Genomic DNA, 26,620 nt, shown 5'->3' with positions numbered 1-26,620 from the left:
GACTGTCTGATGGAACACAGGAAGTCTAGAGGGTGGTGCTGGTAGACTGTCTGATGGAACACAGGAGGTCTAGAGGGTGGTGCTGGTAGACTGTCTGATGGAAGACAGGAAGTCTAGAGGGTGGTGCTGGTAGACTGTCTGATGGAACACAGGAAGTCTAGAGGGTGGTGCTGGTAGACTGATAGAAGACAGGATGTCTAGAGGGTGGTGCTGGTTGACTGTCTGATGGAACACGGGAGGTCTAGAGGGTGGTGCTGGTAGACTGTCTGATGGAACACAGGAGGTCTAGAGGGTGGTGCTGGTAGACTGTCTGATGGAACACAGGAAGTCTAGAGGGTGGTGCTGGTAGACTGATAGAAGACAGGATGTCTAGAGGGTGGTGCTGGTTGACTGTCTGATGGAACACGGGAGGTCTAGAGGGTGGTGCTGGTAGACTGTCTGATGGAACACAGGAGGTCTAGAGGGTGGTGCTGGTAGACTGTCTGATGGAACACGGGAGGTCTAGAGGGTGGTGCTGGTAGACTGTCTGATGGAACACAGGAGGTCTAGAGGGTGGTGCTGGTAGACTGTCTGATGGAACACAGGAGGTCTAGAGGGTGGTGCTGGTAGACTGTCTGATGGAAGACAGGAGGTCTAGAGGGTGGTGCTGGTAGACTGTCTGATGGAAGACAGGAGGTCTAGAGGGTGGTGCTGGTAGACTGTCTGATGGAAGACAGGAGGTCTAGAGGGTGGTGCTGGTAGACTGTCTGATGGAAGACAGGAGGTCTAGAGGGTGGTGCTGGTAGACTGTCTGATGGAACACAGGAAGTCTAGAGGGTGGTGCTGGTAGACTGTCTGATGGAACACAGGAGGTCTAGAGGGTGGTGCTGGTAGACTGTCTGATGGAACACAGGAGGTCTAGAGGGTGGTGCTGGTAGACTGTCTGATGGAACACAGGAGGTCTAGAGGGTGGTGCTGGTAGACTATTGGTACATACAGTATTGTGAGGAGGGCAGATAGACTTACGAAGCCGTCGTTGCTCGGCGGTAAGATGATGGTCTTCTCCAAGCTGCTGAGGACGATCTTCCACAGATCCTTCAGAATTCTCTTCAGAACCGTCTTCTCACAGGTGTCAGCAAACAGACTCAGACTGGGGTTATAGGGAGAAGAGAGACACACAGAAACACTGAGGCACACTGGAACCATTTGACCCAGTCACCGACAGTAGCATGTTTCAGTCTATATCATCTCAGACCCCAAAACCAAATCTCTTGTGTGCAAGATACTGTAGCTCTGTCATGACAAACTAGAGACTACTTGAGCCAACATGGTCTCAGTGTGTGAAACATACAAGTCTACCAACCAAAATAACACTGATATGAAACTGCACCATTTTTCAGCCCAAATGGCATATGCATCCATATACAGTACATAACCATCTCTGCACCAAAATGGCGTCCAACCGTGTGTCAGCCTCACTCACTTTCCATCCAGGAACTCCATGAGAGGCCTCAGCATGTTGTCAGCGTCGGCCTCGGCTGTCTGACGGTTGGGATGACCTTTGATCTGGTACAGGATCTCTGCCATCTGACGCATGCAGACGGTGAGACGGGCCTGGAAACTAATAACAAATAGAAGACCCACTCAATTGTCCATCTTGGAAATTGTTCAGCTCCTAATCAACACAGAAACATTCAGGAAGGAGTGTGAGCCGCAGGGCAGCTCCCCTGTAGCAGTATAGTGCCTTTCTCAAAGAACAATAGTAGTGGATGGTAGTTATGCTCTGAAACCAGCAGCTCTTCTGTTGCCAGTTCAGATCCCAGTTTTTCATGCCTAACCCCGGGACTAGCCTCCTCATTCAATGTTTTTTCTTTATTTTTACTATTTTCTACATTGTAGAATAATAGTGAAGACATGAAAACTATGAAATAACACATGTGGAATCATGTAGTAACCAAAAAAAGTGTTAAACAAATCAAAATATATTTTCTATTTAAGATTCTTCAAATTAGCCACCCTTTTGCCTTGATGACAGCTTTGCACACTCTTGGCATTCTCTCAACCAGCTTCATGAGGTAGTCACCTGGAATGCATTTCAATTAACAGGTGTGCCTTGATAAAAGTTAATTTGTGGAATTTCTTACCTTCTTAATGAGTCAGAGCCAATCAGTTGTGTTGTGACAATATAGGGCTGCCTTCTGTATACCATCCCTATTTGGTAAAAGACCAAGTCCATATTATGGCAAAAACATCTCAAATAAGCAAAGAGAAACGACAGTCCATCATTACTTTTAGACATGAAGGTCAGTCAATCCAGAACATTTCAAGAACTTTGAAAGTTTCTTCAAGTGCAGTTGCAAAAACCATTGAGCACTATGATGAAACTGGCTCTCATGAGGACCGCCAAAGGAAAGGAAGATCCAGAGTTACCTGTGCTGCAGAGGATAAGTTCATTAGAGTTAACTGCACCTCAGAAATTGCAGCCCAAATAAATGCTTCAGAGTTCAAGTAACAGACACATCTCAACATCAACTGTTCTGAGGAGACTGCGTGAATCAGGCCTTCATGGTCGAATTGCTGCAAATAAACCACTACTAAAGGACACCAATAAGAAGAAGAGACTTGCTTGGGCCAAGAAACATGAGCTACGGACATTAGACCAGTGGAAATCTGTCCTTTGGTCTGATGAGTCCAAATTGGAGATTTTTGGTTCCAAGGCACACTTAACCAGCATGGCTACCATAGCATTCTGTAGCGATACACCATCCCATCTGAATTGCGCTTAGTGGGACTATCATTTGTCTTTCAACAGGACAATGACCCAACACACCTCCAGGCTGTGTAAGAGCTATTTGACCAAGAAGGAGAGTGATGCATAAGATAACCTGGCCTCCACAATCATCCGACCTCAACCCAATTGAGATGGTTTGGGATGAGTTGGACCGCAGAGCGAAGGAAAAACAGCCAAGTGCTCAGCATATGTGGGAACTCCTTCAAGACTGTTGGAAAAGTATTCCAGGTGAAGCTGGTTGAGAGAATGCCAAGAGTGTGCAAAGCTGTAATCAAGGCAAAGGGTGGCTACTTTGAAGAATCTTAAATATAAAATATATTTTGATTTGTTTAACACTTTTTTGGTTACTATATAATTCCATATGTGTTATTTCGTAGTTTTGACGTCTTCACTACTATTCTACAATGTAGAAAATAGTAAAAAATATAGAAGACTAGATTAGAGTAGGAGTTCTGAGCTACCTATCACCCTGTAGACTAGAGTAGGAGGTCTGAGCTACCTATCACCCAATAGAGTAGGAGGTCTGAGCTACCTATCACACTGTAAAGTAGGAGGTCTGAGCTACCTATCACCCTGTAGACTAGAGTAGGAGGTCTGAGCTACCTATCACCCAATAGAGTAGGAGGTCTGAGCTACCTATCACACTGTAAAGTAGGAGGTCTGAGCTACCTATCACCCTGTAGACTAGAGTAGGAGGTCTGAGCTACCTATCACCCTGTAGACTAGAGTAGGAGAACTGAGCTACCTATCGCCCTGTAGACCTGGGACGGGCAAATTTGGGGCTGGGGGACACAAAAAACCTGAACTCATCATGAGGGGCTGCAGTGGCTCGCGGGTCTGCGTACCCTTTAGGGGCCCTAATTGTTTCTGATTGGCTCACCTCTTGCCGAACATGGCGCTCAGGTTGTCCAGGACGGTGGCCAGTTTGACCTGCAGGTCATTCAAGATGTCCGCAGCCTCCGAATCCAGCTACAGAGAGGGAATAGAGAGCAAGAGAGAGAGAGAGAGAGAGAGAGAAAAGGAACGTAAGAGAGAGAGATAGAGAGAGAGAAATGAGAGTAAGAGATAGAGAGAGGAGAGTAAAAGAGAGAGATAATGGTAGGTTAGTCAAGTATTCCGGTTGTCATCAGGGCTCGACTCACATCTCATACATGCGCAGTAACTGTCTCACCAGGTAATACAGTATAGAAGTGCTCCACATACAGTACCCTCCAAAGTAAAGGATTTTCACAAGGAGTGACCTATTCTGAGTTACACCAGAATATCACTGAAGAGGAGACAAAGCAAAACTCTAGTGTAGAACATTCTCCTCCCCACTTACATAAAGAAGGACTCTCACTAAAACCCCTCTGCACAATCCACACCTCAGAAATAATTTCAGTCTGACAGAAGTAAACCACGACTCCTGTTCTAGCATTGGATCTGAGTGTTGTTTACCATGAGACCAAGGCTCTCCCCTTCACTCTGATTGAAACAAGGCATCCGCAGTGCAGGCCTGACGTTAATAATATCCCTCCTGACCCTAGTTCATTTACTGCAGGCCTGACGATAACAATATCCCTCCTGACCCTCGTTCATTTACTGCAGGCCTGACGTTAACAATATCCCTCCTGACCCTCGTTCATTTACTGCAGGCCTGACGTTAATATCCCTCTTGACCCTCGTTCATTTACTGCAGGCCTGTCGTTAACAATATCCCTCCTGACCCTCGTTCATTTACTGCAGGCCTGACATTAACAATATCCCTCCTGACCCTCGTTAATTTCCTGCCGGCCTGTCGTTAACAATATCCCTCCTGACCCTAGTTCATTTCCTGCCGGCCTGACATTAACAATATCCCTCCTGACCCTCGTTAATTTCCTGCCGGCCTGTCGTTAACAATATCCCTCCTGACCCTAGTTCATTTCCTGCCGGCCTGACATTAACAATATCCCTCCTGACCCTCGTTCATTTCCTGCCGGCCTGTCGTTAACAATATCCCTCCTGACCCTAGTTCATTTCCTGCCGGCCTGTCGTTAACAATATCCCTCCTGACCCTCGTTCATTTCCTGGTCCATTCACTGTTCCAGCCCTTCAACTGAAGGGACCCTGCTGTGGTAGGAGCTGTGGATGTTCTCAACACATTATGCGACTCAACGCCGGAGACCAGGGTTCCATGTCAGAGAAGAGCCTTCCGGCTTTCTCCCCTCTCTACCTCTGTGTCCCCTTGTCATTTCTGTTCTGTCTAAATAAACCTTGGAAAGGGACCCTGTGGCTTACAGGATGTAGACTACGGTCGTGGCCAAAAGTTTTGAGAATGACACAAATATTAATTTCCACAAAGTTTGATGCTTCAGTGTCTTTAGATATTTTTATCAGATGTTACTATGGAATACTGAAGTATAATTACAATCAATTCATAAGTGCAAAAATACTTTTATTGATTACATGAAGTTGATGCAAAGAGTCAATATTTGCAGTGGACCCTTTTTTTTCAAGACCTCTGCAATCCGCCCTGGCATGCTGTCAATTAACTTCTGGGCCACATCCTGACTGATGGCAGCCCATTCTTACATAATCAATGCTTGGAGTTTGTCAGAATTTGTGGGTTTTTGTTTGTCCACCCTCCTCTTGAGGATTGACCACAAGTTCTCAATGGGATTAAGTTCTGGGGAGTTTCCTGGCCATGGACCCTAAATATTGATGGTTTGCTCCCCGAGCCACTTAGTTATCACTTTTGTCTTATGGCAAGGTGCTCCATCATGCTGGAAAAGGCATTATTCGTCACCAAACTGTTCCTGGATGGTTGGAAGTTGCTCTCGGAGGATGTGTTGGTACCATTCTTTATTCATGGCTGTGTTCTTAGGCAAAATTGTGAGTGAGCCCACTCCCTTGGCTGAGAAGCAACCCCACACATGAATGGTCTCAGGATGCTTTACTGTTGGCATGACACAGGACTGATGGTAGCGCTCACCTTGTCTTCTCCGGACAAGCTTTTTTCTGGATGCCCCAAACAATCGGAAAGGGGATTCATCAGAGTAAATGACTTTACCGCAGTCCTCAGCAGTCCAATCCCTGTACCTTTTGCAGAATATCAGTCTGTCCCTGATGTTTTTCCTGGAGAGAAGTGGCTTCTTTGCTGCCCTTCTTGACACCAGGCCATCCTCCAAAAGTCTTCGCCTCACTGTGCGTGCAGATACACTCACATCTGCCTGCTGCCATCACTGAGCAAGCTCTGTACTGGTGGTTCCCCGATCCCGCAGCTGAATCAACTTTAGGAGACGGTCCTGGCGCTTGCTGGACTTTCTTGGGCGCCCTGAAGCCTTCTTCACAACAATTGAACCGCTCTCCTTGAAGTTCTTGATGATCCGATAAATGGTTGATTTAGGTGCAATCTTACTGGCAGCAATATCCTTGACTGTGAAGCCCTTTTTGTGAAACGCAAGGATGACGGCACGTGTTTCCTTGCAGGCAACCATGGTTGACAGAGGAAGAACAATGATTCCAAGCACCACCCTCCTTTTGAAGCTTCCAGTCTGTTATTCGAACTCAATCAGCATGACAGAGTGATCTCCAGCCTTGTCCTCGTCAACACTCACACCTGTGTTAACGAGAGAATCACTGACATGATGTCATCTGGTCCTTTTGTGGCAGGGCTGAAATGCAGTGGAAATGTTTTTGGGGGATTCAGTTCATTTGCATGGCAAATAGGGACTTTGCAACTAATTGCAATTCATCTGATCACTCTTCATGACATTCTGGAGTATATGCAAATTGCCATCATGAGGCAGCAGACTTTGTGAAAATTAATATTTGTGTCATTCTCAAAACTTTTGGCCACGACTGTAGAATACCGCCGTATTATAATATCACCATGTGACTAGTGCCACCTGCTGGTGTGGTGGCGGATGACAGAGGGCCATAATCGGTAGCGTGGCTAGGGGACATTGTGCTTTTTAAAGGATATATAAATATACAATAACAGTCATTTTCTTTAGTAGTCGTCCACTCTAGGTATTCAGGTTCTGCCTCTGTGTTAGTCACAGCAGCGGGTCATAACCCTTCAGGTTCTAGCTCTGTGTTAGTCACAGCAGCGGGTCATAACCCTTCAGGTTCTAGCTCTGTGTTAGTCACAGCAGCGGGTCATAACCATTCAGGTTCTGCCTCTGTGTTAGTCACAGCAGCGGATAGCAGCCATTCAGGTTCTGCCTCTGTGTTAGTCACAGCAGTGGGTCATAGCAGCCGTGAGAATCACAGTAATAGGAAAGGCACAACCAATAATAAATTAACTCAAAGGTACAATCGAATATTAATGTGGTTCCTGACCAAGGTACTGGGGATACAGCAGATACAGTACCCTATTGTTAGATATATCCCTGTTGTGAGACATATCCCTGTTGTTAGATATATCCCTGTTGTGAGACATATCCCTGTTGTGAGACATATCCCTGTTGTGAGACATATCCCTATTGTTAGACATATCCCTATTGTTAGACATATCCCTGTTGTGAGACATATCCCTGTTGTGAGACATATCCCTGTTGTTAGACATATCCCTATTGTTAGACATATCCCTGTTGTGAGACATATCCCTGTTGTGAGACATATCCCTGTTGTTAGACATATCCCTATTGTTAGACATATCCCTGTTGTGAGACATATCCCTGTTGTGAGACATATCCCTGTTGTGAGACATATCCCTGTTGTTAGACATATCCCTATTGTTAGACATATCCCTGTTGTGAGACATATCCCTGTTGTTAGACATATCCCTATTGTTAGACATATCCCTGTTGTGAGACATATCCCTGTTGTGAGACATAACCCTGTTGTGACCCTAACCCTGTTGTGAGACATAACCGTGTTGTGAGACATATCCCTGTTGTTAGACATATCCCTGTTGTTAGACATATCCCTGTTGTTAGACATATCCCTGTTGTTAGACATATCCCTGTTGTGAGACATATCCCGATTGTGAGACATATCCCGATTGTGAGACATATCCCTTTAGGAGCTATCCCTGGGCTCTACCTCAGCCTACCTTCTTCACTGTCTCAACCTGTCTGATCTGGTCTCTACCTCAGCCTACCTTCTTCACTGTCTCAACCTGTCTGATCTGGTCTCTACCTCAGCTTACTTTCACTGTCTCTCAACCTGTCTGACCTGGTCTCTACCTCATCTTACCTTCACTGTCTCTCAATCTGTCTGACCTGGTCTCTACCTCATCTTACCTTCACTGTCTCTCAATCTGTCTGACCTGGTCTCTACCTCATCTTACCTTCACTGTCTAAACCTGTCTTACCTGGTCTCTACCTCATCTTACCTTCACTGTCTAAACCTGTCTGACCTGGTCTCTACCACAGCTTACCTTCTTCATGCCCGCTGTGGCTTCAATCTATCCAGAGGGACATAGAAAAATGAGAGAAAACAGAAAAAAGGACAGGAGAAAATAAAAAGTTGAGTGGGCTTATAAGGTTAACAGACACCATATGTTGACTATTATGCTGTATGCAATTTACCATAAAACCCTATCCAATGTTTTTCTAATGGTTTCAGTTGCTACGTAGACTACATTATTGTACTGGTGAGAGGGTGAGGGTGCGAATGGGTGTATAATACGGTATTGTATTGGTGAGGGGGTGAATGGGGTGTAGAATACAGTATTGTGTTGGTGAAGGGGTGAATGGCGTGTAGAATACGGTATTGTATTGGTGAGGGGGTGAATGGCGTGTAGAATACAGTATTGTATTGGTGAGGGGGCGAATAGGGTGCAGAAAACGGTATTGTATTGGTGAGGGGTGAATGGGGTGTAGAATACAGTATTGTATTAGTGGGGGGGGGTGAATAGGGTGTAGAATACGGTATTGTATTAGTGGGGGGGGGAGGTGAATAGGGTGTAGAATACGGTATCGTATTGGTGGGGGGGTGCATGGCGTGTAGAAAACGGTATTATATTAGTGAAGGGGTGAATAGGGTGTAGAATACGGTATTGTATTAGTGGGGGGGGGGTGAATAGGGTGTAGAAAACGGTATTGTATTAGTGAAGGGGTGAATAGGGTGTAGAATACGGTATTGTATTGGTGGGGGGGGGTGTAAATGGGGAAAACAAACCTTGTTCACTTCATTCTTTGACTAGAGTGTGAGAAGGGGTGAGGGAAAAAAAAGGACAAACCATATTAAAACAGATGGCAGTGAGACACAAATATGATGATCAATCTTTCCTAGTTTACATAGAATAGATAGGTAACTGTTTAACAGATTCATAGTATACTAGGGTTCAATAGGCCTTTAGAAGTGCACTACATGGCCTGAAGTACAGTGCCTTCGAAAAGTATTCAGACCCCTTGACTTTTCTACATTTTGTTACATTACAGCCTTATTCTAAAACGGATTAATTGTTGTTTTCCCTCCTCAATCTACACACAATACCGTATAATGACAAAGTAAAAACTGTTTATACATTTTTGCAAATGTATAAAATAAATTGAAACATCACATTTTCATAAGTATTCAGACCCTTTCCTCAGTACTTTGTTGAAGCACCATTGGCAGCGATTACAGCTGGAAGTCTTCTTGGGTATGACTCTACAAGCTTGGCACACCTGTATTTAGGGAGTTTCACCCATTCTTCTCTGCAGATCCTCTCAAGCTCTGTCAGGTTGGATGGAGAGCGTCGCTGCACAGCTATCTTCAGGTCTCTCCAGAGATGTTCGATCGGGTTCAAGTACGGGCTCTGGCTGGGCCCCTCAAGGACATTCAGAAACTTGTCCCGAAGCCACTCCTGCGTTATCTTGGCTGTGTGCTTAGGGTCATTGTCCTGTTGGAAGGTGAACCTTCGCCCCAGTCCGAGGTCCTGAGCGCTATGGAGCAGGTTTACATCAAGGATCTCTCTCTACATTGTACAGTTCATCTTTCTCTCGATCCTGACTAGTCTCCCAGTCCCTGCCACTGAAAAACACCCCCACTGCATGATGCCACCACCATGCTTCACCGTATGGATGGTGCCAGCTTTCCTCAAGACGTGAAGCTTGTCATTCAGGCCAAAGAGTTCAATCTTGGTTTCATCAGACCAGAGAATCTTGTTTCTCATGGTCTGAGTCCTTTAGGTGCCTTTTGGAAAACTCCAAGTGGGCTGTCATGTGCCTTTTACTGAGGAGTGGCTTCCGTCTGGCCACTCTACTATAAAGGTGGAGTGCTGCAAATATGGTTTTCCTTCTGGAAGGTTCTCCCATCTCCACAGAGGAACTCTGGAGGTCTGTCAGAGTGACCATCGGGTTCTTGGTCACCTCCCTGATCAAGGCCCTTCACAGATCGCTCAGTTTGGCAGGGTGGCCAGCTCTAGGAAGAGTCTTGGTGGTTTCAAACTTCTTCCGTTTAAGAATGATGGAGGCAACTGTGTTCTTGGGGACCTTCAATGCTGCAGAATATATTTGTACCCTTCCCCAAATCTGTGCCTCGACAAAATCCTGTCTCGGAGCTCTACGGACAATTCCTTCGACGTCATGGATTGGTTTTTGCCCTGACATGCACTGTGAATTGTGGGACCTTATATAGACAGGTGTGTGCCTTTCCAAATCATGCCCAATCGATATAATTTACCACAGGTGGACTCCAATCAAGTTGTAGAAACATGTAAAGGATGATCAATGGAAACAGGATGCACCTGATCTCAATTTCAAGTATCATAACAATACTTGTGTAAATAAGGTATTTATGTTATTTTTATAAATACATTTGCAAAAATGTACAAAAAAAACTGTTTTCACTTTGTCATAATGGGGTACTGTGTGTCGACTGATTAGGACATTTGTTTTTTATTTCATTGATTTTAGAAAAAGGCTGTAACGTAACAAAATGTGGAAAAAGTCAAGGGGTCTGAATATTTAATGAATGCACTGTATGTGAACACCCCTTCAATGGACGAATCTTGGTTTGGCGGATGCCAGGAGAACGCTACCTTTCCCTATGCATAGTGTCAACTGTAAAGTTTGGTGGAGGAGGAATAATGGTCTGGGGCTATTTTTCATGGTTTGGACTAGGCCCCTTAGTTCCAGTGAAGGGAAATCTTAACTCTACAGCATACAATGACATTCTAGATGATTCTGTGCTTTCAACTTTGTGGGAACAGTTTGGGGAAGGCCCTTTCCTGTTTCAGCATGACAATGCCCCCGTGCACAAAGCGAGATCCATACAAAAAGGTTTGTCTAGATAGATGTGGAAGAAATTGACTGGCCTGCACAGAGCCCTCACCTCAACCCATTGAACACCTTTGGGATGAATTGGAACGCTGACTGCGAGCCAGGCCTAATCGCCCAACATCAGTGCTCGAACTCACCTAAGGCTCTTGTGGCTGAATGAAAGTCCCTGCAGCAATGTTCCAACATCTAGTGGAAAGCCTTCCCAGAAGAGTGGAGGCTGTTATAGCAGCAAAGGGGGACCAACTCCATATTAATGCCCATGATTTTGCAATGAGATGTTCGACGAGCAGGCGTCCACATACTTTTGGCCATGTAGTGTATTCTCAGTCACAACACATGCGGTCCCCGACACAATCTAGACTCATGTCTCAGTTAACTGAGAAAACTAAATATTGTCTTGCTCAAACAGTCAGGTTCCAAATGAGAACGATTCAGCTAGCGGGAAGGGAACTGTATCCTGAACAGGATTCTGGGAAATGGCTGAGTCACTGGCCAATCACTCAGCAGTTATAGAACAGCAGTAGGTGACACACTCTAACTAATGATAAACTCCCTGGCTGTGTCCCAAATGACAACCTATTCCCTATAAAGTACACCATTACTGACCAGGGCTCATAAGGCTCCGGTCAATAGTAGTGCACTATATAGGGACAAGGGTGCCATTTGGAACGTATAACTGTGTTGTGTGTAGCACACTCATTCACTTCCTCGCTTCCTAGGACAGTGGCTGCGCATATGGAAACGATCATTTGGTTCCCTTCTATATACTGTATACGCTGATTAGGCTTCATACTGTGAACAGGTACTTCTGTCTATTCTGCATTATACTTTACCCTCTAGATCTCAAGTGCTGTGCTTAGGCCTGTACATTCATACTCATAGATGGGTACACATCCTCAATGTTACACTTGCTCACACACTTAACTAAGTTCTAAATGTAAATCACAGTATTGTGGCGATCAAACCACCCACCTTTTTGCTGATGTTGTCCTCCTTCAGAGGACAGAAGTAACAGAGAGTTTTAGTCTCACGCAAAAGTACATGACCAGTCACACATACACACACACACACACACACACACACACACACACACACTACAATCCCAAAGGCAAACAAATTCACACACACGCACATGAACTCAGACACAATTTATAGAAAAAGATTAACGCTTGTGTGAAGGCTGGTTAAAGGATATAGGAGACAGGAGGAGACAGTAGGATACGTAAGACAGGAGGAGACAGGATAGAGGAGACAGGAGGAGACAGGATAAAGGAGACAGGAGGAGACAGGATAAAGGAGACAGGAGGAGACAGGATAAAGGAGACAGGAGGAGACAAGACAGAGGATACAGGAGGAGACAGGATTGAGGAGACAGTAGTAGAGAGGATATAGGAGACAGGAAGAGACATGATATAGGAGACAGGAAGAGACAGTAGGAGAGGGAAGAAGACGGGAAGAGACGGGAGATAGGAGACAGTAGGATACGTAAGACAGGAGGAAACAGGATAAAGGAGACAGGAGGAGACAGGATAAAGGAGACAGGAGGAGACAGGATAAAGGAGACAGGAGGAGACAAGACAGAGGATACAGGAGGAGACAGGATCGAGGAGACAGTAGTAGAGAGGATATAGGAGACAGGAAGAGACATGATATAGGAGACAGGAAGAGACAGGATATAGGAGACAGGAAGAGATGGTAGGAGACGGAAGAAAACGGGAAGAGACGGGAGATAGGAGACAGGATATAGGTGACAGGAAGAGAGAGGGTATAGGAGACAGGAAGAGAGAGGATATAGGAGAAAGGAGGAGACAGGATATAGGAGACAGGATATAGGAGACAGGAAGAGAGAGGGTATAGGAGACAGGAAGAGAGAGGGTATAGGAGAAAGGAGGAGACAGGATATAGGAGACAGGATATAGGAGACAGGAAGAGATGGTAGGAGACGGAAGAAGACGGGAAGAGACGGGAGATAGGAGACAGGATATAGGAGACAGGAAGAGAGAGGGTATAGGAGACAGGAAGAGAGAGGGTATAGGAGACAGGAAGAGACAGGGTACAGGAGACAGGAAGAGAGAGGGTATAGGAGACAGGAAGAGAGAGGGTATAGGAGACAGGAAGAGACAGGATATAGGAGACAAGAGGAGACAGGACATATGAGACAGTAGGAGACGGTAGGAAACAATAGGAAACGGTAGGAGACAGGATAAAGGAGACAGGATATAGGGGACAGTAGGACACAGGATATAGGAGACAGGATGACTGTATTGAACTATCGGATGAGAGGAGTGAAGAGGGAGGGATGACTGTATTGAACTAGAGGATGAGAGGAGTGAAGAGGGCGGGATGACTGTATTGAACTATCGGATGAGAGGAGTGAAGAGGGAGGGATGACTGTATTGAACTATCGGATGAGAGGAGTGAAGAGGGAGGGATGACTGTATTGAACTATCGGATGAGAGGAGTGAAGAGGGAGGGATGACTGTATTGAACTAGAGGATGAGAGGAGTGAAGAGGGAGGGATGACTGTATTGAACTATCGGATGAGAGGAGTGAAGAGGGAGGGATGACTGTATTGAACTGGAGGATGAGAGGAGTGAAGAAGGAATGAAGAGGGAGGTTGGACTTAAAGCTCAGATAAACCAACCTGCTTCTCCTTGTCTTTCTTCTCAGCCTATAGAAGCCAGGGAGACAGACAAGTGGAATGAGTTATGCTTCGAACACACTGTCCATATGCCACTACTGTGCTGTACCTCATCGTATGTAACTCAGACAATGTCATTGTGAGGCATATGTCATCAGGAGAGCTAACAGAATCGTGTTGCTCTCTGTCTCTCGCACGCGCGCACACACACACACACACACACACACACACACACACACACACACACACACACACACACACACACACACACACACACACACACACACACACACACACACACACACACACACACACACACACACACCAGAGGGACACACCTTTTCCTTCTTCTTGTCGAGCTTTAGGAAAAACAAATGAGGTAAACATGATGAGTAGAGATGATAGAACAACAGAACTACTAAATCAAACCAAGAGGAGTGAGACGGGAGAGGTTGGCAGGGGAGTGGACGGGAGAGGTCGGCAGGGGAGTAGACGGGAGAGGTTGGCAGGGGAGTAGACGGGAGAGGTTGGCAGGGGAGTAGACGGGAGAGGTCGGCAGGGGAGTGGACGGGAGAGGTTGGCAGGGGAGTAGACGGGAGAGGTCGGCAGGGGAGTAGACGGGAGAGGTTGGCAGGGGAGTGGACGGGAGAGGTCGGCAGGGGAGTAGACGGGAGAGGTTGGCAGGGGAGTAGACGGGAGAGGTTCGCAGGGGAGAAGACGGGAGAGGTTGAAGAGGAGTGAGATGGTAGAGGTTGGCAGGGGAGTAGACGGGAGAGGTTGAAGAGGAGTGAGATGGTAGAGGTTGGCAGGGGAGTAGACGGGAGAGGTTGAAGAGGAGTGAGATGGTAGAGGTTGGCAGGGGAGTAGACGGGAGAGGTTGGCAGGGGAGAAGACGGGAGAGGTTGGCAGGGGAGTGAGATGGTAGAGGTTGGCAGGGGAGTGAGATGGTAGAGGTTGGCAGGGAAGTGAGATGGTAGAGGTTGGCAGGGGAGTGAGATGGTAGAGGTTGGCAGGGGAGTGAGATGGGAGAGGTTGGCAGGGGAGTAGACGGGAGAGGTCGGCAGGGGAGTAGACGGGAGAGGTTGGCAGGGGAGTGAGATGGTAGAGGTTGGCAGGGGAGTGAGATGGTAGAGGTTGGCAGGGAAGTGAGATGGTAGAGGTTGGCAGGGGAGTGAGATGGGAGAGGTTGGCAGGGGAATGAGATGGTAGAGGTTGGCAGGGGAGTGAGATGGTAGAGGTTGGCAGGGGAGTGAGATGGTAGAGGTTGGCAGGGGAGTGAGATGGTAGAGGTTGGCAGGGGAGTGAGATGGGAGAGGTTGGCAGGGGAGAAGACGGGAGAGGTCGGCAGGGGAGTAGACAGGAGAGGTCGGCAGGGGAGTGAGATGGTAGAGGTTGGCAGGGGAGTAGACGGGAGAGGTTGACAGGGGAGTGAGATGGGAGAGGTTGGCAGGGGAGTGAGACGGGAGAGGTTGGCAGGGGAGTGAGACGGGAGAGGTTGGCAGGGGAGTGAGATAGTAGAGGTTGGCAGGGGAGTGAGATGGGAGAGGTTGACAGGGGAGTGAGATGGTAGAGGTTGGCAGGGGAGTGAGATGGGAGAGGTTGGCAGGGGAGTAGACGGGAGAGGTTGGCAGGGGAGAAGACGGGAGAGGTTGGCAGGGGAGTGAGATGGTAGAGGTTGGCAGGGGAGTGAGATGGTAGAGGTTGGCAGGGGAGTGAGATGGTAGAGATTGGCAGGGGAGTGAGATGGTAGAGGTTGGCAGGGGAGTGAGATGGGAGAGGTTGGCAGGGGAGTAGACGGGAGAGGTTGGCAGGGGAGTAGACGGGAGAGGTTGGCAGGGGAGTAGACGGGAGAGGTCGGCAGGGGAGTAGACGGGAGAGGTTGAAGAGGTGTGAGACAGTAGAGGTTGAAGAGGAGTGAGACAGGAGAGGTTGAAGAGGAGTGAGACAGTAGAGGTTGAAGAGGAGTGAGACAGGAGAGGTTGAAGAGGAGTGAGACAGTAGAGGTTGAAGAGGAGTGAGACGGGAGAGGTTGAAGAGGAGTGAGAGGGGAGAGGTTGAAGAGGAGTGAGACGGGAGAGGTTGAAGGGGAGTGAGACGGGAGAGGTTGAAGAGGAGTGAGACAGTAGAGGTTGAAGAGGAGTGAGAGGGGAGAGGTTGAAGAGGAGTGAGAGGGGAGAGGTTGAAGAGGAGTGAGACGGGAGAGGTTGAAGAGGTGTGAGGATGTGATATAAGCTCAATGTTTCCTGACAAACACATACACACACACACTTGGTCTTAGAGCCAACCATTTCACAACATGAATGGACAGAGGAGTGATGTACATAAATAATCTCAACACAACCAAACCTTGTCTTTCTCACTGTCCACATCACTGTCATCACCCTACAGGAGACCAAGGGAGACAACCACATTCAAGACTAGGCACAACCTACATACATCCTACATACAACCTACACACAACCTATACCATAACCTGAACAACTTCAGCACGACTGAAAACGCAGCTCCAATACACTTCAATTCTAATATTGTAGATTTTAAAATGCAAATCTACAACATCATCTTCAAACTGGTTGGTTATACACCAATAAGGAGATGGCTATATCAGCTGAGACTAGTACAAATACACTGAAACAACACACCACATACACAGTCTTTACTGGACACTGGAAGTTGTTTAATACCGTCCACTGCCTTGAGAACCAATGTCCTTTTTGTCCCTAGCCAACAAACCTTTCTTTGCTCCTTATCCTTGTTGTCAATCTGAAGAGGAGAAGACGAGAGCGAGAGAGAGAGAGAGAGAGAGAGAGAAAGAGAGATACTGTCCTCAGATGCTTAAAGTGCCCCCCCATAAGCACACACACTCTTTCTCTCTCACACACACACACACACAAAGTATCAAGGAGTAGGGCAGAGAAACACATACACACACCCAGGGCAGGTTGGGAGTAACCATTTACAAACAGACCTATCTAGCATCAACCAAACAGTAATTGACAAACTATGAATTTCTTTGAGCCTCACGTAGTCAGTCTATGGCCATTACCTTTTCAACCTCTCAGAGCAGGTATGATAATGCTAATATCTAACATTATCACACAAGCATCCAGCTATCCCCTTCTGTTAGCGTTGCTGCTATGATGCTATCCCTCACTGTTATCTCCAATGCTAATATCTACCATTATCTCACTAGCATCCAGCTATCCCTCACTGTTCTCTCCAATGCTAATATCTACCATTATCCAACTATTTTTCTTTCCCTTTTCTTTATTCTGAATAAAGTTGAATCTTTTTAGACGTTGGAATCGTCCCCAAGCGTGGAGATAAGAGCAACCCATTTTACCAGCCCAACCCCCATGTGGAGAGACATAACACATTCAATTATCTGATGGCTCCCTGCTAGTCACTAGGCTATTAACATCTCACTCTAGAGGAGGAAGGGAAGACGTCACGCTGAGGAGATGTTGTAAATCTCTTAAATGGCTTGTGGAGCTGTGAGAGGCTGTGAGAGGTTGTGAGAGGTTGTGAGAGGCTGTGAGAGTAGCTTTACTAGGCTATTCGACTGCTGCCACTAACGACTACCACAAGACTACGAGCAACATTTTGAATGTTTACATGGAGACAGAGGGAATTTAAAGGGATCGGTATACACAGCCATCTTTCCCCCAGAACCCCCCTCACCTCTGAGCCAGCGTCTGAGTCCGAGCAACCAGACTGAGAGAAGAAAAAGAAGGGCGAGACAAAGAGGTGGAAAAGACATTACCCCATGACCCATAAGGAGATATTGATTTCCTGCCTTAAACCAACAATGTATTTTTCTTCTGTATGTAAAGTGTTACAACAGCAATGTGAGTATGAGGTCAAGTCTAGGTTATATAGCAGGTTGCTCAAGATTACTTTAGCCCTATTGATACCAACTAGACAACTGTCAATTTAACTCTGGTATCAGTGACCAAGTAATACAACACTATTAGATCAAGCAGTCCAGTCATGTCCAGTATCTCCTCTTACCTCCGACTAGCAGCCAAACGAAAATCCCAGAAAATAATGTGGGAAAAAAAGGTTTAATATGTATCAGTAGGGGAGGGGATTGTTGACAATGTGACCAGTGGTAAAAAAAAAATAGGTGGGTAAACTCTGATCGCGGTAAAAAAAAAAAAGTAATGCTCCCTACACTTTCCATGCATTTAAAAAAAAAAGTGTGTAAACTGTTGGGCAAAACAAACACTTTGCTCTATAGAAACTACAGGCTAACGCTAACACTGAGCTCTATACAAACTACAGGCTAACGCTAACACTGAACACTATACAAACTACAGGCTAAAGCTAACACTGAACACTGAGCTCTATACAAACTACAGGCTAACGCTAACACTGAGCACTGAGCTCTATACAAACTACAGGCTAAAGCTAACACTGAACACTGAGCTCTATAAAAACTACAGGCTAAAGCTGACACTGAACTCTATACAAACTACAGGCTAAAGCTAACACTGAACATTGAGCTCTATACAAACTACAGGCTAACGCTAACACTGAACACTATACAAACTACAGGCTAAAGCTAACACTGAACACTGAGCTCCATACAAACTACAGGCTAATGCTAACACTGAGCACTATACAAACTACAGGCTAACGCTAACACTGAACTCTATACAAACTGCAGGCTAATGCTAACACTAAACACTGAGCTCTATACAAACTACAGGCTAACGCTAACACTGAACACTGAGCTCTATACAAACTACAGGCTAAAGCTAACACTGAACACTGAGCTCTATAAAAACTACAGGCTAAAGCTGACACTGAACTCTATACAAACTACAGGCTAAAGCTAACACTGAACTCTATACAAACTACAGGCTAAAGCTAACACTGAACACTGTTCTCTATACAAACTACAGGCTAACGCTAACACTGTGATCTATACAAACTACAGGCTAAAACTAATACTGTGCTCTACACAAACTACAGGCTAAACACTCAATATTGTGCTCTATGCAAACAAGCTGAAGTTAACACTGAACACTATGCTCTAAAAACTCTGTCCTCTGTGTGGGAGGGTAATACCCACCATGTCATCCTCCCCCTCGTTGTCGGTTAGAGCCTGGAGAGGACAAACACACAACCCTCAGTTTCAATGAGAGATGTAAGCTGAAACCACACCACTGTTTAAAAGCTGAGAGAAATGCAGTGCCCTTCTCATTGACTACAGACAGCCCAGAAATAATTTAAATAACTTAGTGTTGTCAACGACAACCTAGAGTATGACAGAAAACAACTAGATACTATGCTATATTATAGTAGCATCTTAACTGCCTGTGTTAGATGGACAGACCTACCCCCTCATCGAACTCCTCAGGCTCCTCCTCATCCTCAAGCTTAGGAGAAAAACGGGTATATCATCAATCAATCAAAGCAAATGTATAAAGCCCTTCATAAAGGCGTCCTGTTTAAATCCACACAATGGAACAACATGGGAGTCAGGGGGTACCACCGCTGATATCAAAAGAAGGATTCTAGAACAAGTCACACAAGGAATCATACACTACCGTTCAAAAGTTTAGGGTCAGTTAGAAATGTCCTTGTTTTTGAAAGAAAAGCTAATTTTTTTTGTTGATTAAAATGACATACAATTGACCAGAAATACAGTGTAGACATTGTTAATGTTGTAAATGACTATTGTAGCTGAAAACAGCTGATTGTTTATGGAATATTTACATAGGTGTACAGACGCCCATTATCAGCAACCATCACTCCTGTGTTCCAATGGCACGTTGTGTTAGCTAATCCAAGTTTATAATTTTAAAAGGCTAATTGATCATTAGAAAACCATTTTGCAATTATGTTAGCATAGCTGAAAACTGTTGTCCTCATTAAAGAAGCAATAAAACTGGCCTTCTTTAGACTAGTTGAGTATCTGGAGCATCAGCATTTGTGGGTTCAATTACAGGCTCAAAATGGCCAGAAACAAAGAACTTTCTTCTAAAACTCGTCAGTCTATTCTTGTTCTGAGAAATGAAGGCTATTCCATGTGATAAATTGCCAAGAAACTGAAAATCTCATACAATGCTGTGTACTACTCCCTTCACAGAACAGCGCAAACTGGCTCAAACCAGAATAGAAAGAGGAGTGGGAGGCCCCAGTGCACAATCGAGCAAGAGGACAAGTACATTAGAGTTTCTAGTTTGAGAAACAGACGCGTCATAAGTCCTCAACTGGCAGCTTCATTAAATAGTACCCGCAAAACACCAGTCTCAACGTCAACAGTGAAGAGGCGACTCCGGGATGCTGGCCTTCTACGCAGAGTTGCAAAGGAAAAGCCATATCTCAGACTGGCCAATAAAAAGAGAAGATTAAGATGGGCAAAAGAACACAGACACTGGACAGAGGAAGATTGGAAAAAAGTGGAGACAATTTCCTCCTACAACAGGACAACAGCTCCAAACTATGCAATAACTATTTAGGGAAGAAGCAGTCAGCTTGTATCATGTCTATAATGGAGTGGCCAGCACAGTCACCGGATCTCAACCCTATTGAGCTGTTGTGGGAGCAACTTGACCGTATGGTACGTAAGAAGTCCCCATCAAGCCAATCCAACTTGTGGGAGGTGCTTCAGGAATCATGGGGTGAAATCTCTTCAGATTACCTCAACAAATTGACAACTAGAATGCCAAAGGTCGGCTAGGCTGTAATTGCGGCAAATGGAGGATTCTTTGACGAAAGCAAAGTTTGAAGGTCACAATTATTATTTCAATAAAAAATCATTATTTATAATCTTGTCAATGTCTTGACTATATTTCCTATTCATTTAGCAAATCATTTCATGTATGTTTTCATGGAAAACAAGGACATTTCTAAGTGACCACAAACTTTTGAACGGTAGTGTATATGGATGGAGAGAGGTCTACAGACCTACAAGAAGTTATATAGGGATGGAGAGGTCTACAGACCTACAAGAAGCTATATATGGATGGAGAGGTCTACAGACCTACAAGAAGCTATATTTGGATGGAGAGATTTAAAGACCTACAAGAAGCTACATATGGATGGAGAGGTCTACAGACCTACAAGAAGCTATATATGGATGTTGATACATGGGATTGATACATTTTTCATGAGGGAAAATCAAGTCAGAAAATTCCAAGTGGAAAGAAGCCTTTTTAATCCGTAAATAAAACTGTAAATACACTATAAGTTGAAAATGTCCTTCATTGCAGGAACGTTCTCCTGCAACAGGGTGATCAAATTAAGATCCTACATCTGTATAGGTGCTATAGGGAAGCCAACACTTCCAGCCATTGGTTTTCATCCATATACTTAGTTTATTTGTTTGGTTGTCTTTGGCGTGACAACAAAACAAAGACAGAGAGGCGCTGGCTACAACACAAACAGACAGGCTAAGGAGAAGATCCTAGGTACAGGACAGGGTTCAGTCGGGATGTTGAGTTGAGATATTATAGGCACTGGTGTGGATCTGAGTCATAGAAGGAAAGGGCAGAGGTGGGAGGAGAGAGAGGGTCACCTTGGACCCAGGAACAGTCTTTGGACCTTTGACCTACCATACACTCCTCTGCAGCGACCTGGAGACACACACACACATCTACTGGTTAGTCTTAATATGCTTCAATATGCTCTGAACCACTTTTGTGTACACACACACACACACACACACACACACATATTTGGTCGCACGCACGCACTGAAGCTTCCACACACACCTTCCTTTGTGATCCCTCGTAGTCGAGTATGATTCCCCCCCCGGCACCTACGTATAATGTGTAAACGTCTGACAACGTTGCTTCTCACCTGTTTAGCCCCCATGCACTCAAACATCTTCTCCAACAAGACCCGCATCTGTTGTATGTTATTCATCAACACACATGGCTGGGAGAGAGGGAGGAAGAGAGATGGAGGCAGAAAGAGAGAGGGAGAGAGACAGAGAGATAAGAGACAAAGAAAAGAGAGGAGAGAGAGATGAGAGAGTGAAAGAGAAGGTGTGTGTTGAGGTGAAGTGAGATTCAGAGAGAAGAGAAACAACATGCTGGAGTAACTAAGAAAACTAAGATGTTTTATAAGCTCTAAAGATGATGCAGTACAGAAGCTGTAGAGAGAAGACACATAGTGTCCTTCAGAAATGAGTTTTGAAGTGGATACAGTCTATCGGTTCCTAAAGGAACCCTGTTGAGAGATTGCAGTACTCACTATCTTCTCCTTCTGGCAGTAGGAGGGGAACTCCTTGGACAGGATAGCACAGTACTGCATCAGCACCTTGGTGATGGTCTGGAGACAGAGAGAACAGTCAGAAAACACCTTGGTGATGGTCTGGAGACAGAGAGAACAGTCAGAAAACAACTTGGTGATGGTCTGGAGACCGAGAGAACAGTCAGAAATGATTAAATAATTATTAGAAAGCTCATAGCTGACAGAGAGAGAGAAAGAAGGAGAGTAGGAGGGAGAGTGACAGCTTTCCACCCTGCAGACTGTTACAACTAGAGGTCGACCGATTAATCGGAATGGCCGATTAATTAGGGCTGATTTCAAGTTTTCATAACAATCGGTAATCGGTATTTTTGGCCACCGATTTGCCGATTTTAATTTTTTTATAAATATTTTTTAACTAGGCAAGTCAGTTAATGACGGCCTAGGAGCGGTGGGTTAACTGCCTTGTTCAGGGGCAGAACGACAGATTTTTACCTTGTCAGCTTGGGGATTCAATCTTGCAACCTTACGGTTAACTAGTCCAATGCTCTAACCACCTGCTTTACATTGCACTCCACGAGGAGCCTGCCTGTTACGCGAATGCAGTAAGAAGCCAAGGTAAGTTGCTAGCTAGCATTAAACTTATCTTATAAAAAACAATCAATCAATCAATCATAATCACTAGTTAACTACACATGGTTGATGATATTACTAGTTTATCTAGGCTGTCCTGCGTTGCATATAATCAATGCGGTGCGCATTCGCGAAAAAGGACTGTCGTTGCTCCAACTTGTACCTAACCATAAACATCAATGTCTTTCTTAAAATCAATACACAAGTATATATTTTTAAACCTGCATATTTAGTTTATATTGCCTGCTAACATGAATTTCTTTTAACTAGAGAAAATGTGTCATCTCTGCAACAGAGTCAGGGTATATGCAGCAGTTTGGGCCGCCTGGCTCGTTGCGAACTGTGTGAATACTATTTCTTCCTAACAAAGACAGCCAACTTCGCCAAACGGGCGATGATTTAACAAAAGCGCATTTGAGAAAAAAGCACAATCGTTGCACGACTGTACCTAACCATAAACATCAATGCCTTTCTTAAAATCAATACACAGAAGTATATATTTTTAAACCTGCATATTTAGCTAAAAGAAATCCAGGTTAGCAGGCAATATTAACCAGGTGAAATTGTGTCACTTCTTTTCCGTTCATTGCACGCAGAGTCAGGGTATATGCAACAGTTTGGGCCGCCTGGCTCGTTGCGAACTAATTTGCCAGAATTTTACGTAATTATGACATAACATTGAAGGTTGTGCAATGTAACAGGAATATTTAGAATTATGGATGCCAACCGTTAGATAAAATACGGAACGGTTCCGTATTTCACTGAAAGAATAAACATGATAGTTTCCGGATTCGACCATATTAATGACCTAAGGCTCATGTTTCTGTGTGTTATTATGTTATAATTAAGTCTATGATTTGATAGAGCAGTCTGACTGAGCGATGGTAGGCTCCAGCAGGCTCGTAAGCATTCATTCAAACAGCACTTTCGTGCATTTTGCCAGCAGCCCTTCGCAATGCATTGAGGTGTTTATGACTTCAAGCCTGTCAACTCCCAAGATTAGGCTGGTGTAACCGATGTGAAATGGCTAGCTAGTTAGCGGGTGCGCGCTAATAGCGTTTCAAACGTCACTCGCTCTGAGAAATGGGAGTGGTTGTTCCCCTTGCTCTGCATGGGTAACGATGCTTCGAGGGTGGCTGTTGTCGATGTGTTCCTGGTTTGAGCCCAGCTAGGAGCGAGGAGAGGGACGGAAGCTATACTGTTACACTGGCAATACTAAAGTGCCTATAAGAACATCCAATAGTCAAAGGTATATGAAATACAAATCGTATAGAGAGAAATAGTCCTATAATTCCTATAATAACCACAACCTAAAACTTCTTACCTGGGAATATTGAAGACTCATGTTAAAAGGAACCACCAGCTTTCATATGTTCTCATGTTCTGAGCAAGGAACTTAAACGTTAGCTTTCTTACATGGCACATAATGCACTTTTACTTTCTTCTCCAACACTTTGTTTTTGCATTATTTAAACCAAATTGAACATTTTTCATTATTTATTTGAGGCTAAATTGATTTTATTGATGTATTATATTAAGTTAAAATAAGTGTTCATTCAGTATTGTTGTAATTGTCATTATTACAAATAAAAATTGGCCGATTAATCGGTAGCAGGTTTTTTGGTCCTCCAATAATCGGTATCGGCGTTGAAAAATCATAATCGGTCGACCTCTAGTTACAACACACCAACCACTGGCTTTCCACCCTGTAGACTGTTACAGCACACCAACTCTATCACAAATTCACTGCTTGAAAGTCAACAATAACCATCTGACCATGGCAATAACGTTTTTTCAGGTGTTTTGAAGTGTCTATAATTATATCTCTCCACCTCTTATTCTCTGGATTAAAGTTGTGTTTGTTGTTAACGAAGTTGACTCTGTATTAATTATGTTGTTTGCTAATTTGGTTGAATTTGAATTCCATTGACATGTATCTATTCATCTCAGTGAGAGAGTTTGTGTGTGTGTGTGTGTTTGTGCACATGGTGTGTGTGCGTATGTGTGTGTGTGTGTGTGTTTGAGTGTTACCTTGGCGAATCGCCTGTTGTAGTGGGCCTGCACCTTGGGGTCAGGACAGTCTAGTTTCTTGATGATCTCAAAGCTCTGGTTGAGCTGGGTGAAGATGTCTACTACTGAACTGGAGAACAGAGCATGCTCCGACGTCTGCTGGAACTATAGTAGGGAGAAGAGAGAGAGAGAGAGAGAGAGAGAGAGAGAGAGAGAGAGAGAGGTCAGGGGTCATGGTACAAAGGTCAGATAGGTAGAATTAGTCTGTGCCCCGATTCTCCACCATTTTCTTGACGTGTGTTCTTGCACAGTCCCCAAAATGGATTTTAAAGTATAGGATTGGTGTAAGTATTGGCTGGAGGGAGTTTCCGCCATTGTTAAACCCATGCGAGAAAGTGTGCAAGTGAGCTGGTGAGACGTGGAGGTCCCTCACCCCTTCCCTCTTGTCCCTCTCTAGAGCTCCATTCATAAACTCCATGGACACATCCTCATTCTCACCCAGCCACTGAAGGACAAACTGCAGAAACCACCTGGCGACAGAGGAAAGAAGAGGGAGAGAGAGAAGGAGGAGGAGGGAGGGACAGCGGGAAAGAAAACGAGAGAGGGGGAGAAAGAGAAAGAGAGGGTGACAGAAAGAGGGACAGACACAAAGGGAGACAGACACAAAGGGAGACAGACACAAAGGGAGACAGACAGAAAGGGAGACAGACAGAAAGGGAGACAGACAGAAAGGGAGACAGACAGAACGGGAGACAGACAGAAAGGGAGACAGACAGAAAGTGAGACAGACAGGAGTTACAGCCCAATTACAGGAAGAGAGAATTGGAAAATACATAGTGTGAATGTGAGAAAGAAGCAGTATGAAACAGTGTTAGAGAACAGGTGTCTGTCAGAGAGAAAGAGAGATTTGATGAATTCATGAGCAAGAGGATACAGTGTGTGTGTGGGCGGGGGGGGGGGTCCCTACTCACGCAGAATACTCTGGTACATTGTCTTGGAAGGCAGGCAGGTCGATCACATACTCGTTGTAAAGCCACTTGACCTTGAAGTGAAGATTCATGTAGTCAGCACTCTTACACAGACGATGCTTCTCGTGCTCTGAGGATAGAAAACACACACACACACACACACACACACACACACACACACACACACACACACACACACACACACACACACACACACACACACACACACACACACACACACACACACACACACACACACAGTTAGTTAGCCTCGGTCTGTCTTAACTCCCATTCAAGAGGACCACAATGGAAATAAGTCCCAGATTTTATTGTGTGTTATCCTCCATGATTTTATTCATGTGCATGTATGGCTTTTAAGTTTTATGTGTGCTTGTTTTTTAAAATGGTCGAATTAATAAACTTAACTAAACATGCGTTCACCCGGGGAATAAAGAACAGTTTCAGTTACATGAACAGTATATTCCATGTTCTACACAAGTGTCCCTAAAGGGACATACTGTTCTGATATACTGTTAGGCTCCAAACAAGCCAAAACACAAATAATAATTGCTGTCATGTTGAATTTGTGAAAACAATTGCAATATTAGTGTTATTGTATGAATTAATTGAGGAACCCATCTCCCTAGGAAGGCTGGGAATTGTCAGGGACCTCACGATGCAATATTATCACAATACTTAGTAGGGTGTCCACGCCCAGAGTGCGTGAAAATGAGCTTTCGTTGTCACATTTCACTTCCTTACTTTACAAAATAAAACATTTCCAAGACAAATGTGATTCTTCATGTTCTGAATCATTCAGTGGGGTCTTTCTCTGACATCTCATTAGCATTATATCCAAAAAGTGGGATTTAGTTACCTAATACATCCCATAATAAGCACAGAGCTCTATTGACAGAGTGGCGCCGCGAGACTTTTGAGGATTTTACACTGTGGTCGTCTGCAAAGTTGTTTACGCAGTCGTAAAAAGCCAAATTAACACGATACCCTGTCTTTATTTTTTTTTAAATGTACCTTCATTTAACTAGGTGAGTCGGTTAACAACACATTTTTAGGAACAGGGGGCAGAAGGACAGATTTTTACCTTGTCAGCTCGGGGATTCGAACTTGCAACCTTTCGGTTAGAGTCCAACGCTCTAACCACTAGGCTACCCTGCCGCCCCGTCTTATGAAGCTTGAGCTGAATTCAATGTTAAAA

The 26,620-nt window shown here is 44.9% G+C and overlaps 1 protein-coding gene across 4 annotated transcripts in view; it reads right to left on the bottom strand.

Moving 5' to 3' along the window:
• Positions 1–26,620, bottom strand: part of LOC106570851 (protein unc-13 homolog B) — an 85,728-nt gene that overhangs the window by 8,246 nt on the left and 50,862 nt on the right. The window contains exons 19-30 of one of the 4 annotated variants that reach the window (XM_045695363.1): positions 25,408–25,534; positions 24,870–24,966; positions 24,458–24,601; positions 21,797–21,874; positions 21,401–21,478; positions 21,154–21,174; positions 18,934–18,972; positions 18,666–18,698; positions 17,600–17,605; positions 17,270–17,302; positions 16,322–16,351; positions 15,724–15,970 (exon numbers count right to left, since the gene is read on the bottom strand). In XM_045695363.1, coding sequence (XP_045551319.1) covers positions 15,920–15,970; positions 16,322–16,351; positions 17,270–17,302; positions 17,600–17,605; positions 18,666–18,698; positions 18,934–18,972; positions 21,154–21,174; positions 21,401–21,478; positions 21,797–21,874; positions 24,458–24,601; positions 24,870–24,966; positions 25,408–25,534 — 737 coding nt within the window. In that variant the 3' untranslated portion in view covers positions 15,724–15,919. Of the gene's footprint in view, positions 1–1,005; positions 1,130–1,462; positions 1,601–3,650; positions 3,740–15,723; positions 16,352–17,269; positions 17,303–17,599; positions 17,606–18,665; positions 18,699–18,933; positions 18,973–20,489; positions 21,175–21,400; positions 21,479–21,796; positions 21,875–24,457; positions 24,602–24,869; positions 24,967–25,407; positions 25,535–26,620 lie in introns of those variants that run through there. The other 3 variants (XM_045695362.1, XM_045695361.1, XM_045695364.1) reach the window with 3 other exon arrangements.

Source organism: Salmo salar, chromosome ssa15, assembly GCF_905237065.1.
Source record: "Salmo salar chromosome ssa15, Ssal_v3.1, whole genome shotgun sequence".
NCBI lineage: Eukaryota > Metazoa > Chordata > Actinopteri > Salmoniformes > Salmonidae > Salmo > Salmo salar.
The sequence above is the reverse complement of the archived record's forward strand: the minus strand, read 5'-3'. Positions and strand labels throughout refer to the sequence as shown.